Raw genomic sequence first — 14,874 nt, forward strand, 5'->3', positions numbered from 1 at the left:
TTGGCACGCCAGTCTAGAATTCGATGAGCTCGCAAATCCGTAGAATGTCCGGATGTCCGCATCAGCTGTAGGGAGAAACTGATAAATCACTGCGTGAGGGCAATCTCGAGTCTCGCTACCTGCGATACGCGTAGTTCCGGCGGTCCTACTCACGGCCCAGATTAATTTAAAGTCATGATTCATGACCGGATCAGTGATCACCGATCACCCATCTGGGTCGAGTTGGGTCTCGAAATTTTTCTCTACGGCTTATTTGGGCTTATTAGCAATATCGGCGCTTCTCCCAAGAGCATTCGTTTCCGCGTTTTTGTTCGTTTGTGATCGATGCTCGAGGACCTGAGCTTGAATTTCGGTTCCGCAAACCCGCGCGAGCTCGACCTACGAATAGCTCCGGTAGCGGTCTCACTGACTATTTGTGAGTAATTATCATCTATATGCTTCCATTATCAAGAAGAGAGCGTGAAGGGGAGGAACGGTTCCGATCCGGGTCGGAGGCCGCTGGCTCTCCCAAAAAAAGTCAGTCAGTGGCCACATGCGTACACCTCATTGTTATGCTTCCATTGATACGAATAATTCTCTCTGTACGCACTCGCGCCCGAAGCTGCTCATCGGGGGTCCGCGAGCAGACGGAAGTGAGCCGAAGGGAATTTTTGACGAAGCTATTTCGCGGTCAGATGCCAGATCACGAGTCCGTCGACAGGACCGATTCCTGGCGAACGACAGTTTCAGTGTAATGATGATTGAGCGCTCTGTGGGAATTCCGCTCCCTGGAATGAAATTGTGACAATCGTCGTCACCGTCGTCTGTACGTGAGCAAGCGTACGTGGTAATGACCGGGCTCTGGAAACTCCGTTGAAATCGGGAGTGTTTGAAAACTGAGAAGAATCCGAAGACACGATTACGTCTCAACCTAGCCCCGGGCGGAAATCATTACCGTCTTCGTGTCGATGTAGTCTATCATAGTAGCGCACGCAACGCGATTTTATAACTTCCATTCCGACGACAGATGCGTCGCTTGCGACACGCTATTTTCATCGAAATAGTCATAATTCCCACTCGAAACTCTGACAGAACTGCCAGCTGCTCTCGACCGTCGAAGCGACCAGTCAATGTACGAAAGCTTAATACAGGGTATGCCCTCGTCCCGCAACACTCAGAGAATTGAATCCTGAGAATGCGGCGCCTGAATCTTCTAAAGCGAGCGTTCCTTCCCGCCTGATCGGATTCGACGGGGACCTGGTCAAGTCTACAAGCCTCCTTGGGATATCGGTTAGATGAGCGGAATTCTCTTCCCTCGGGAAACTGCTTCCTTTTGTTGCTCACAGCGAGCTACCGCTTCTGAGTGAAGAGCTCGAGAGCCCCATGAGTCTTTTTCAGCAAGAATGCTACCCGTGGAACGGATGAGCCATCTCCCAGACCGCCCCTCTTCTCCTTACAACAATTACGAAAATCATTCGGAATACTCCTTGAAGCAATCCAGACTTCGCCCCAATCCTCATCCCATACTTCAATCGCTCTTGAACAGGCTATGAGCGTCTAGGACCGCGCTTCGTGGACCCGACATTCGGAAGCAGCTCCCGGAGCGCTGACAGCCTACGAACCGGACGTACAATAGAATATCACTTTATGGACGATCTATACTTTTCATGCATCGTGGCCCATCCTCTCGATATGAGAAGACGTGGGCGGGCAGGCACGCAGCCAGGCAAGCCTCTACAGAAAATTCATTCAAGATCTTCCGTGTCCCTCGTTCCCTTTTGGGGGATTCTGATCACGTCTCTGGTTCAATCCATTACATTTTTCTTACTCACAAGACCCGGATCGATGTCCTTTGTCTCTAGTCGCGGTGCATTTCGGTCGCTATCGGGATCAAAAATTGAACTTCCTCCCTTCCCTCGCCCCCGGCGGGTTCTGCTTTCGCTCAAGCGGTGCTGATGCGTGAGACCATTATTATACCTCAAGACAAATATCATGTTACACTGCGCTGCCTGAGCTTCTATGGGACCAGCAGCGAAGCCACAAATTGGTTGTGGGGAGAGACGGGGATCGACATTTGTTTCCGAAAGAATGTCTCTTTGGCGCCGGATCATCTTGCCGCTCAGTCAGCTCTACGTTCCTCGCACCGGTCGCCATCAGCTCTTTCGTTTCCTCGAACGGAATGCGCGAGTCTTGTTGAATTATACGGCATTTGCAACTTCCTTAGAAAGCTGCTCGCCAGCTCAAAACGCTATTCGCGGCGACATGACCACGATGGCGTTATTGCGTTCGTGTGACTGACTGACTGACTGACTGGCAGTGTCATCTACTCGCTGTAGCGCCCGTTGATTCAACGAATAGACCGAACAAATAATTTACGATATGGCGACAATCTCTCCGCTCATCGTCAGCACGCGACTTACGGGAGCCAAAACTCACCGGGTCGTCGACTGCTCAGCTCCGGGATGCGGATATCGATAGACGCTCATCCATCCTACGGGCCCGCAATTCTCTTACCTGGAATCTTAGTGAATTAAAGCGGCACCCGCGAGCTTTTGAGCCAATGATGGGATCTGATTGTCTAACCTCCGTACATTTTGTATCGCGCTCCCGAAAAAATTTTCCTCATCTTGGGACAGTACTTGTTCGTGATTCCTAGACGCGAAAGCGATGCGATTGCTTGAGACTTCGGTCATCAATCGAGCAGAACAGTTGTGGAAAAAAGTCATCAAAAGGCGTCCCTCAAATAGCTTTCGGGTCGGTCTGGTTCGGAAAATCCCACACCCCTAGCCAGGATGCGAGAAGGAGGAGTTTTCCATTTTCTTTCCTAGCTGGCAGATTTGTCTCCTTAAATCACGCCCTGGATGGCGCGGCCGCGCCGCCTCCTTCGCGAATCACCATACACAAACTAATGACGACAATGTCCGTCGTTATCATTAGTATGGTGCCCCCAAACACCGCGTGTGTGCGATGGTTCAGCAGCAGTCGGCCGACAGTCGATATTCGAAGCCGCCTCGATTACACGGGGTAGATCTTCTTTTTTGAGCAAGTTGCGCTTATCAGTAGCCACCAATTAAGAGAATATACGCCGCAAAGGCCGCACTACGTGGCGCGAAACGGAAGCAACCCGATCGTTGACTAGTAGATATCAAGGTTCATTCATTCAAGGGGATGTTTCCCCTCCGGCATTGTTCTGCCTCGTTGTCCAAGGCACATAGGAGTCGCTCCGAAGTGACGTCATTGTGGCATATCTGGATCGTTTCTCGATATGCTGCCAGAACTCACATGACATCGTGGATGATCGCATCCGGGCCAATTACGCGGTACAACATGAATCCCGCGAAGTCTCAGCTCTTCATCCGTGGTCTTTCGGAGTCAGAGTCTTCTGACATCAACCGGAGGATCGCTGAGGTCTCACCGGGCTGCCGCCTCCTCGTTCAACGAGGTCCGCCGTCGGCCTCCTGGGTGCTCCGGTCTTCGATGCTGGAATAGCCCCAGCCCTTGAGGGGAAGAGCTTGCTGTAGGAGACCATCTTCCGACGACGGCTGCAACACATGGGGAGTCACGTTGCCACTCACATCATGCAAAGGGCGGTGGGCGTACCCAAGCGTATTTGCTTTGTGCAAGTCCTGCCCATAAGATGAAGACTCTTCTGGGTCGATTGGATGACCAGTTCGTGTCAGCGTTTGAGAGCATCCTTAAAATCTCCTTATCTGGCGATGCTCTCATCCATCTCGGAGGGATGGGTGTTTCAAGGCCGTCAAGAGGTCAAGAGTCGCTCTGCCAGCGTTAGCCGCTTCCTGCCATGGCGCAGAACCAGACGTTCTCGACATCCTAGGCGGACTGGCTTCTTGCGTGTACCAACGAGGGGAGGCAACGGCTGACTTCTTAGCTATCTGTGGCTCAACCCCAGCTGACGATGAACGAGCCCGTCAGGGTGTACATATGGATGCACACTGCTGATGGAAAGATTATGGCGGAGCTCCGCCTGAAGCTCGCTGGCTCTGAGGTGGATTCCATCCCGCTCGGCAACGCAGCTTTACCGGAGTCTGGCTTGCGGCTTCAGGCCCCGCCTAGCGAGAATATCGGCACACTCCTTTCGGACATTGACTTTGTGCGGGCGGTGAGTCTCAGACTCGGACTGCCGAACGGTGAGGAAAGCGCATGTGGCTCAAGCGCTACGAGCTTGCTTCCGGTCGGTTGGCGCGTCATGCAGCGATAAACGACCTCTTAGTACGTGCTCCACGTACGGCGGGATTTCCTAGCACTAAGGAACCTTTCGACGAATGATGCGCTTCGACCGGACGGCATGGCCATAGGAGCGTGGTCTCGCGGCAAGCGAGTTATCTGGGACGTCACTGTGGAGGATTCGTTCGCACCGAGCTATCGTGGCATTGCACGAAATTTACGTGCGGCCACCAGGGGCGAACAGGAAAAGCAGGCCAACTACGAATCACTGCTCAATGATACATTCTGATAACTTTTGCAATCGAGTCCTCTGGGGTCTGGGGGGAAGAGGCCCTCAAGTTCGTAAGGGAGATTGGTCGGAGGATCGAGAGCAGAGACAGAAACTCGAGGGCCATCGGTTCCATTCGGCAGCGTATCGCAGTCGAGGTACAAAGGGGGGATTCGAGAACGATCGCGGGCGGAATCTTACAGTGTGGGGCCCTCGGGGGACTCCGTTCCCTGGGCGCTTAATTCCTTTCCAAGTCGGAATCTTACTTGATTCGATTTTCATTGAATGAACCGGAAGGTAATTCATTTATTCTTTTACCTCTTCGTTGGCTCAGAGTCGAATGCGCGAATACGAGAGCTGTTCATCATTCGATGAGTTAATCATCGTTTGATGTCGTTGGGTTCGACAAGAACGATCCCGGTACCAAGATCACTTCTGCGACGGTCAAGATCTGTCCGGTAATGACTGCAGATGAATAACACGATGCGGGATCCGACGGCAAGGCGAACTCGAGTTTCTCGTTTCGGCTCCCGTCTTCTGTCTTGGGGTTCAATTTGCGAGAAAGCGGATTCGTATAGAACTATCGTGGACTCACGAGAATGAAGACTCGTGGACGGAGCGTGCCATCACTAATCAACGGGAGTTCTTTCTTCACGAGGAAAATAAATTCTCCCGGAACTCGCCCCATGAATGGAACCATTCCAACTAGATACCCCATGATCTCCTTGTTGAACAAGTGAAAGCTCTCTTATCATTTGTCTTGAGGAACAAACTTTTCCTTTCGGACCACGTTCAGAGAATTTCTGCTGCTATGCTAATTCGCTCGGAGCAGGAAGCGAGTTTCGGGAATGACTCGCTCAGAATTCTACTGAATGTGAAGCGAGGCACACCCGCAATGTCGAACCGTGTATCGTGTTACCAGAAACGAATCTTTGTTGCATTGCTTCGGGAGCGATCCTCAAAAGCTTCCAGACCATTAATTACCTTGCTAAGAGAAGAAGCTACGAAAAAAATGCGCTTGGCCAGGTGGGCACGTCAAATACCGCCGCACAGCGATCCTGCCCTCCTCGCTCTGATGGATATTGGAAGTGATCTGGAATTTCTCGACACTGCTCTAAATGAACTTAGACGCCGCACTTTCAATCTTGAGGCGGAATGGCTTAGAACACATCTAGCTGTACCGTTTCGATCTACACCGTTTTAATCCTAAAGGGGCGTGTGCAGATCAAAAATCCACTCCTATTCGGCCTTAGTCTTGCTTCGAGTTTTTCAATGACGACCCGCGTAGTGTCGCAGGCGCTCCCTTAGGTGTTGTTTTGAGAGTTGTGGTCACAGGAAAAAATGAGCGATGAAGACTTTCAGCGCAAGGCACAGGATCTACTTACTGTACCGGCAGAGCCAAGCGGAAGAGTCTATGGTCAGGTGAGGAATTATTCTTCGTCAGCATTGATAATTCACACGTCCATTGCCGAGAGAAGTCATCGCAGACTTATCTCTAAATCGAAAACTTGCAGCTTCATCCGAGACAAACTAATCCGGAGAGGCTGTTCTGTAGTCCGCGACATCAAGCAAAGTAACACTGTGCTGGTACTCCTGACCCCCGGAGTTTTCGAATTCATCGACACACCTGATGTAAGTTCCCTCTGGACGTCCATCGAAGCACGAATCACGAATCTTGAAATGGTCCATGCTCCTTGAATAAGACTAATCATATGCTCCGGACTCAGGATAAGGTCTCCAATGAACTCATCTACATACTCCGGCGTTGCAAAGATCATCGAGTTCTCGGGATCCTCTGCGATCTGTTCGTATGGCCGGACTCGATGTATCTACCTGAGGAGATTTTGGGGCTCAAATTATGTGACGCTATCGAGTGAGTGGGTTCCCGTGATTCGAAATAATTGGATAGAGACCATGGATTCGACGAAGTTCGCGAATTACATCATCCACGTCCGCCGGATAGCTCCACTGAGAATCCGATGAGCGAACATTGGCCGGGGGCAGGGTCTGATCCTCCTATCATGAGAAGCCCATTCGACATACCTCCTCGACATCAGCAACGAGCTCTTCCAATAATTACTCTTCGTCTGGCCGCTTTCGTTGCAGATGGAGTTTGGAAAACCGAGACGCTTTCATGACGTGTCTATTGGAACGTATCGACCCCTCGCTGCTGACCATAAGGAGCTGTCCTGCTTCGCCCGAGATTATCTACGAAGAAGCTGCACAGATTCCGGTGAATGAGAATCCCTATGGATCTTCTGCTTGCCGGTGGGATGTGACATCGCTCGTTCGTAGCTCGTGTCGACTCTTGGCGGGAGCTCGGCCGAGCATTAGGAGCTCCACATCCAATTTTAACAGCATTTTCACCGGTTTCAATGATCCTCTCGTCTCTTTCTCGGGCACGATGACGAGCGACTTGATGCCGTCATAAAAGGAACTTTCATAGAGCCAATCCCTCGCTATCCCGAAATTCCAAGCTGAGATTACGTTTAACCTTACCGAGTGTGCCGGGTGTGGTCTCATCGAGTGATCGAATGAGCAGACTCTCGCCCAATCCTAGCCTGACCATTAGGATTATTGCAGAACGGTGGCGAAGGTCGCAACGGAGTATCAACACGAGCCAGAACCAAGGAGGTGAGTCGTTTTTGTGTCGAATAAACACATGATAATCGTGCCTGTCGAGTGACTCGATCGAGTGACTCTTTGTGGTTTTCGACATGGCTACAACGGCAACCGACTCAATGAGGTCAGAGATCTCTATCCGTCCGCTAAGACAGGCAGCATGAGCTCCCGGATCCCCAACCCACTCCGGAGAGAGCGAACTTTGGAGCTCTCCCGACGTGCCTGAGAAGCTGGAATTTCCATCAGGTGCTCCTATGTGAGTCGAGAGGCTTCAACGAGGGGAATAATTTATGTGACACCTATGAATTCTCGTTCCAGGGTTTCGACGGCGGACGGAGAGGAAGCGCTTTCTATTTCGATGATATCAACCAACACGTGGAACAGAAAACGAAAGGTGACTAAGTTTCTGAGCTACAGGGCTCGATTCCCGGAGCTTCAACCGTCGCATTTTAGGGGACCAAGAATTCTCGTAGATTGTGAATATTGTTCACATCGTCTCGGCTTCTGGATGAGGAGACCACATCGTGAGAAAGCCCCCGGAAGACGCTAGAAACGACCCGTCCTAAATGGCTCAGATTGACCAAGTTCAGGTCTCCTTTTCCCGCCAATGATAAGCCAAGAACGAATCGAGTTCTTGATACCGAACCGGATATGCCGTGATCGTATCAGCGCTGTGCTTTGTTCCATCCTCGATATCTGGCCTACTTTCTGAGACTTTATTGTCTCACAAAGCTGAGATCAAGCCGAATCACGTGCGTGACGTGAATCGTACAGTCTCAGGAGTAGGCAGTCCTTCTTAGCTGAAGCTCGGGTGGATTGTGCCTTCCGGATGATATTCCTCGCGCGGCTTCACCGTCTCTAATAATGAGGGAGCAACATGGTCATCAAGAGATTTCTTTTCTCTAGTTCCAGTGGGCCGGAGACCGAAAATTACCGAATTTCAAGGTGAGGAACCGATAAGTTACTACATCGAGACGGACAAGATCGCGTCCGGTTGGGATAATGGTTTTCATCGCTCAAAAACCAGAATCAATGAATTGGAGTTGATGTTTTCGGGCCTGGAGTAGAGCCCGGTGCGGTTCTCAACCCTCCGGAATGAGCCCATACCCCTGTCTATTTAGGCGCCCACGAGGACCGAGGTGGGCCCGTCAACACGAGTGACGGCAACGACTTCGAGGAAAGTTCCGGTATGGAACTATATCAGCCACCCGAACTCCCGGACAGCAATCACACGTCTCCTCTCCCATCCGGCGCCGTGCCTGCTTACAAGCCACCACAGATTTCCCGAGATGGGAGTCTCTCGAATGGAGAATCGAATTCTCAGAAGGAGGCGCCTGAAATCAGCTCGACGACGGGGGCTGAAACAGAGGGGGACGTAATGCTCCGTAGGAATCAAAACGTCGACTACTCTCCAGAGCTCCCGCTCGATATCGAGGACGCAAAGAAGGGAACACAATCGCCGAGTGTGCGCACAGCTACGATACGACCGACGAGTGGTGATAAGGTTTCAATTTATGTTCCTCCACCCACACCTCCGTGCTTGGAGAGGAATGAAATCGGCAAGGATGAATTCGATACCGGAGAAGATGACGAGATCACAGGACATGCACCTTCTCAGGGCATAACGACGACAGTTGAGGTCGAACAGATTCCAAGTCCTAGAAGCGCAGGAGATCCGGCTCCCGTCGATGCCAGAGCTGGAGATGAGGGTAATCGGCCCGTCTTAAGTGAGTCATTTGAAAGGATCGGAGATAGAGGTCCTCACGCCTCCTTAGGCGCATCCTTCACATGATGTTCTGCTCCACAGCAACACAACACGTGGCGCGAAGACGTCTACGGGCTCAGCCTATGCCACGACCTGCCAGCGCGCCTGAGAGATCTATCGACGGTGATCTCATATATCCCGATCAGCAGAGACGTTTCACCCAACCGTATGGCAGAGGCTCGCCGAATTCGGCCTCCGGTACGACTACATCCGAATATTTTCGTTTTTCCTGAACTTGAAGTGATAAGAATTTTCGTCGAGTCTGAATGCCGATCAGAAATCACCCGAAGTGGGAGAGGTACTCAGGCAGTCGATATCACAGGTGCACGCGTTGAGAGAAAATCGACGATAGGAAAGTTCCTGCACCGGCGAACGTTCACACTGCCCAAAGACTCCGAGATCCGTCACGGGAGATATGCTGACGAGCATCCCTACGGGAACAATGGAACCTATCGGAAGTACAATCTGGACGACGAGTTCTGTGACGAGAGCTACTTCGCAATAAGGAGGTTCACTCTGCCGAGGATCAGCGTCCGCGCATCCAGACGCAACAGCTCCAGGTAAATTCCTTCTTTGTCTTCAGTTGCTTCCTCAGACTTCATTGAGTCTCTGTGAATTACTCTCCATACAAGACGGAGCCGTGAGGTTCGTATCACAAGCTGATGAGTTCAATGGAAGCGACGTCTTCGCAGGAGGCAGTCCCGAAACGTTCCACACGATGTCGGTCCCAAGTCAGGGAGATCCACTTCGGTGGTCGTTCTTAATGAAACCGAAATTCATCGATTCGTCCCGGAAATTGAGCCGACTTCGGACGAGCCTCCCGATGAGTCAGAGGCGCGCAGGAGAGATGCCGGATCGACCCCAAAAGGAGAACGGAAAACCTACGAATCAGTAGAAGAGTATCGACCCCCTGCAGAGCCTCGAATTAATTGCGAATCAGCCAAAGGAATCGACGACGAGGCTCCCTCTCATGTTGAGAGTAGAGGAAACGGGGCTCGCGCAGAGCCCTGCGATGCTCGAGAGCCAAGGTCAGAAACCGTCGAGGAGTATAGACCCCCGCCAGTTCCTCAGACCGTCGAGGAACCACTCGTGGGTATGAAATCTCCCCCGAGAGGATCGGCTCCCCGCGGATACAGTCCACCGGAGGAGCCTGAGCCCGAAGAATTCGCCTCGCCGGACTCCGCGTGGAGACCCGAGATCCCGAAAAGCAGTCCCCCGGCGTTCGACAGCGACGTTCTCGAATTCGTGGTGCTCCCAGCTCCACGGAAGCACATAATGGTGGACTACGCGCAGAGCAAAGAAGATAGCTTCCCTGCGGAGCAAATCGAACCTCTGCCCGATCAGGGAATGTACGTCCAACAATGCATTCCTCCGAGAAGAATTCGGGCTCTTTCGGAACCGTCCGATGTCGGAACTCACGTCCCAGACGTGAGAACCGCAGCTAGATGGAACCAGGTTCAAGTCGAGGATGTTTCTCGACACTCCCTGCAGGTCAGAGCAGGCTCAAGAGACCCTCGGTCGAGGCCGACTTCCGGGAAGAGTGAAGATAAATACAGACCTCCATCAGAGCCGGCCGCAGCAGATAATCGGTCTTGGGTGAAAGAGCTCGGCTCTCAGAGAGATACCGGAACGAAATTCGAGCCCCGAGCTAATGGGGAGCCCCCGATCGCTGCCGAGCGGAAACTCAAACCCACGATGCGCCGGGAGCCGCATGCTGACGACGTGCAGCACAGATTCGAACCGCTGGCGGGCAGGGTCTCCGATATGGACGAAGAAAACAAAGCGGACCCCACGCTCAATATAGAGACCGCGAGCCGTACTGATCAGACGTCTTCGCCGGTACGGGACCTCCAAGCCGTGTTCAGGAAACCGTCTCTGCCGAGGGACAACAGCGTGGCGACTACCAAGCGGGGAGACGCGTCAACTGCACGAAGAGGAGAACCTCTCGTTTTCAAGGAAGGAAGCGTCGTCACTCGATCCATGGAATCGGGAGAGGTCCCTATTGTGGTGACGCGACGGATCAAACCGATCCCCCGGGCATTTCCGCCGTTATTGTCCGGAGTCATCGGAGGAACTTCGTTATCTCGTCAATTTACAGAAGAGAACTCATCGACAGATCAGAAGATACCTGTGGAAAGGACGCAACTCGTCACACCACCCGCTTCCGGGAGACCCATGCATTCCGGAGGCGATGGGGGACCCTCCCCTTTCGGCCCATCGAAGTCCCGCGAGACGGAAGCGCGTGATCATGAGAGCACCTCCCGAGGAAAACTCCCATTCGAGTCTTCAACTCCCGCAGGCTCGATTCACGTGGAATATGCCAAATCTCTACTCATTCCGGACGAAACGTACCAGGCCCCGCCTACGCCGATAGCACCGATCCCAAGACAAAGAAATCGAGTAGTTCGAGAATCGAGCGAAGTCCGTCGGGACGCCGAGCGCTCGCTGCCGCATCAGTCAGTCCAAGCTGCGAATTATCCGCCGCCGCCGCAGTTCGATGACGAGATCGGACTTATAAATAAAATCCAATCGCCAAGAGTTCATCGAGGAGAACACGAACCGCTTCCAGCCCCGCAGACGGCGTCTCGGTCGAGTCAGTTGACATACGTGCCACCGGAACTCCCGATCGCGGACGTCGAGTCCGACAAACGGAAGGCAACCTCCGCTCACAATCAGAATTTGAGCAACGATGGTGACGACGAGGACGATGGTGACGATGGAACGACTGGAACGTGGGACCGCGAAAACCGCCGGAGACCAGCGAGTGATTCCCATAAGCAACTCAGTCGCGACAAACCCATCGTCGACGACCATGTTCAAGGCGATAGGCGAACCAAGTCCGTGATCGAATACTCTCACTCGAAGATGGATCCCGTTTTGCGAGGACGAACTTATTCGCTGGATCCCAGACTCACGCGCGATCTACGAGAATACGTCGAGAGGCACATTTGCGACGGGAATTGCTGTAAGGTCGTCTGTCCTAGAAGACTCGCCTCGAACATCGATAACGTTCATTTCGCTGATGACGCACGCGTTCTCACGAACCTGGACGTACTCGGTCGGCGTAGACTTTCGTATCTTCTGGCCGTGGAAGCTCAACGATACGTGAGCTACATCGATTCTCAGTTCATCAGCGCAGCCGGAGGATATGAGGGATCGAAAACCCCTGACAGCGGTTGCGACCCAAACTCTAAAGTTTCTGAGCTCGATAGCGATGCCGCGATCAGCGACGGTGAGTTCGTCTCCGAGAAAAAGGTCGCACAGGAACTCGCCAAAATTGAGAAAATTAGACGGAGAAACGCTCGATTATCCGGGATCATCCCCCCGCCTAACGCATACGGTACCGCTGATCGACACCAAGTGTACTGGAGCTCAGAACCGGAGAGCGATAGAGGGGAGGGAACCCAAAATGCCTACCGAGTCCCATCGAGTCCGAGCGAGCAGCGTGTTCGTTCCCAGAACGAATACGAGCCGCCTCAGCTTCCCGCGAACGACGATTACTCCAGAAGCAACGGTGCCGCTCACATGGGGCCGGATAGAATACGGAGCGCTCACGAAGTTGATACGTACTCTCCACCAGAACTCCCGGCCGAAGATGAACTCTCGAACGGAATTCCGTCCAACCTGGCTGCGCGGGAAGCGATGAAAAACATCATCGAGGGCAAAACCGTCTTCAGACCCCAGAACCCAGAGAGAACCGCGGTCCAAGACCAGAGAGATAAGGATGCAAGGGACGCGCATGACCTATGGCACTCGATCTGGAGAGGAGCGGATCCCTCTGAAATTCCCGCGCTTAGCGGTCAGCAGATCTTGACCCTATTCGGTGTTATGCGCCATATTTTGGGAACGAAATCTAGGCTTAAAGAAGTTCGAGACGATTTACTGACCATCATAAAGAAGAATGGAATGGGCTCAAGACGCTGACTTGAGATATTTTCGGAGAAGGGACACTCGCGAGATCAAAAACGGCAGGTTTGGTGACGATCCGCTCTTCATACCAGGGTACAGCTCAAGATAAATGAGCTCCAGAAGAGCAAAGGATAATTCGCATCCCGGAGCAGCTCGAGTGACTATTGCCCCGTATTCTCCGAACTTGACTAGGGGCTAAATGAGTATATATATTGAGAGCCCTCTTTTGAAAATCAAACGAAATATAAGTTGAAAATCTTTTCTCGCACTCCTCAGAATGAACAACTTCCTTCGTTCTAGTCTGAAATATCTTCTCACTCAGGGATTCGTTGGGGACAGTAGACGGCAAGCCCACGTAACTCCCGATAGATCGTTTCGACGACCAGTCTCAAAGTTACAAATGCTTGCCTAATCTTGTTGGCTCCCTCAGCAAGACCGGAATCGACTTGAAATTCCGGATCCGAGGAAATCTATATAATTGCTCAGTAAATCGCATCTACCGGACGAGCCGGTAGCGACTTCGCGAACGCGCTGTCGTCATTCCGTTGCGTAACACTTCCCGCGGGAGCGTTATTTCATCCGCTGATGATGAGATGTTCTTGATGATCTTCAGTGTTTTCTTGCCGGTGAAGACTAGTTACCCGGCTGAAGCATGGAGGGACGGGCTGAGGAACGAGCGAGAGGCTGAGCGATGAGAAATAGAAAGCTGCAAATATGAAAGAGGGAGCTTCCACGTGGGAGACGGAGATCTGACTGGGCACGAAAACTGAATCGGACGAGAGTTCCAGAACGATCGCTTCTTCGGAAGCGCATTCTTCCCTAGGGATCGCTCTTCTCCCGAATCAGTTCAATTTGTTCCGTCGTCTTTTGTTTCAGCGGACAGCCCTTACGTGTGGGATTTGTACGATTCTATTCATCGTCTGGCTATAACTCGGATTCCCCTAACGAGCACGTATCTGAACCGGATAGACTCCGCAGCTCAGATCCCTTGAAGCTTCGGGAAGGCGGAGGGGAATCTCAGAAAGCGGGAAATGAGCTCCTACAGAATGTTTATGGTAGAACTAATCGATACGCAACACAGAAAGTTGGCCGAAGTGCTTTCGCTTCGTTTCGTGGCATGCCTCTCGGAATCTCTTGCTATGGAAACCGCGTTTGATAATAATTCTCCAAATTCGGACCGTGCCGCTCCGTCCACCCCTTGCTGCAGTCCGACTCGTCGAGCTGAACAGATGATCCCCCATCGGTAATTCATTCAGCGACCACGTTTGTTGTTTTATGGAATCAGCTGATCCATAATTCAGCGGGTATCCCATCAACGTAACGCCTACCGTGCCCAGCGACAGGGCTAGCGACGAAGGATTGCCTCCTGTCCTTCTCGTAGGCATACGTCGAGGGGAACGTATACATCCCCGGCTGTCGCACCGAGACTGACGATAATCAGAAAAATTTAGAAGAGGCGGCCCGAGAGGTGCTCGAGGGAAGTGAAACCTCGAGGAAGCGCCGCCGTCCCCATTGATCCAAAAAAATCGTGTGCCGCGGCGGTGTGTTACCGCGGACCTTATCGGCGTGAACTCATCGACGACGCAACGAGGCGGATTGATTGACTCGTCGGGGTGGGTCACGGTAGCCGCGGATACCTTATGCGCATATTCCATCGAGGGTCGCCAACGAGAGCAACGTCTCGTGTTGGGGTTATGCGGAGGAGCATCTACCGGAAACGCTCTGTGCGAGCGGAATAGATTTGCCGCTCCCCGTCACATAGGAAGCTTTATCGTTGATTACAAAGCCGCCAGGAATCGCTAACACTCAGTCTGAGGACATCGTTGGCTCGGTGAACGACCCCTATTATGAGGAGAGACTTGCGCAATACTCTTCCGACTTCCATGAGCTGATCACGCCGTGGCGTGAGTCTCGCGATGAGTCGGCCTTGCCAGACTGTCAGGATGAACGGCACAGTCATCTCCCGTTAGCGAGGGCAACCGAGATTGGATTCTCCGCTCGAGAGTAATCAGTTACTCTCGCCGACCGATCATGGAATAAATTTCCTTCGACGCCCTGCGATAGAGGAGAACACTCTCAAAATTTGGACCTTGTCAAGCGCGGAGGGGATAAGCCCCGATCGGAATCCCTTCCCGAACTCTTCTCA

At 52.4% G+C, this 14,874-nt stretch overlaps 1 protein-coding gene across 1 annotated transcript; it reads left to right on the forward strand.

The window, feature by feature from the left end:
• The first annotated feature begins 5,780 nt into the window (after positions 1-5,780).
• On the forward strand, positions 5,781-12,743 carry LOC114828120 (uncharacterized). Its single transcript, XM_029110974.1, has 10 exons — positions 5,781-5,854; positions 5,947-6,064; positions 6,160-6,305; positions 6,539-6,665; positions 7,016-7,066; positions 7,373-7,448; positions 8,176-8,763; positions 8,862-9,017; positions 9,142-9,379; positions 9,512-12,743. Exons 1-10 carry the CDS (start codon positions 5,781-5,783, stop codon positions 12,741-12,743), a joined length of 4,806 nt encoding a protein of 1,601 aa, XP_028966807.1.
• The last annotated feature ends 2,131 nt before the right edge of the window (positions 12,744-14,874 follow it).

This window comes from Galendromus occidentalis, unplaced genomic scaffold (assembly GCF_000255335.2).
Source record: "Galendromus occidentalis unplaced genomic scaffold, Mocc_1.1 scf7180000077185, whole genome shotgun sequence".
Taxonomy (NCBI): Eukaryota; Metazoa; Arthropoda; class Arachnida; order Mesostigmata; family Phytoseiidae; genus Galendromus; species Galendromus occidentalis.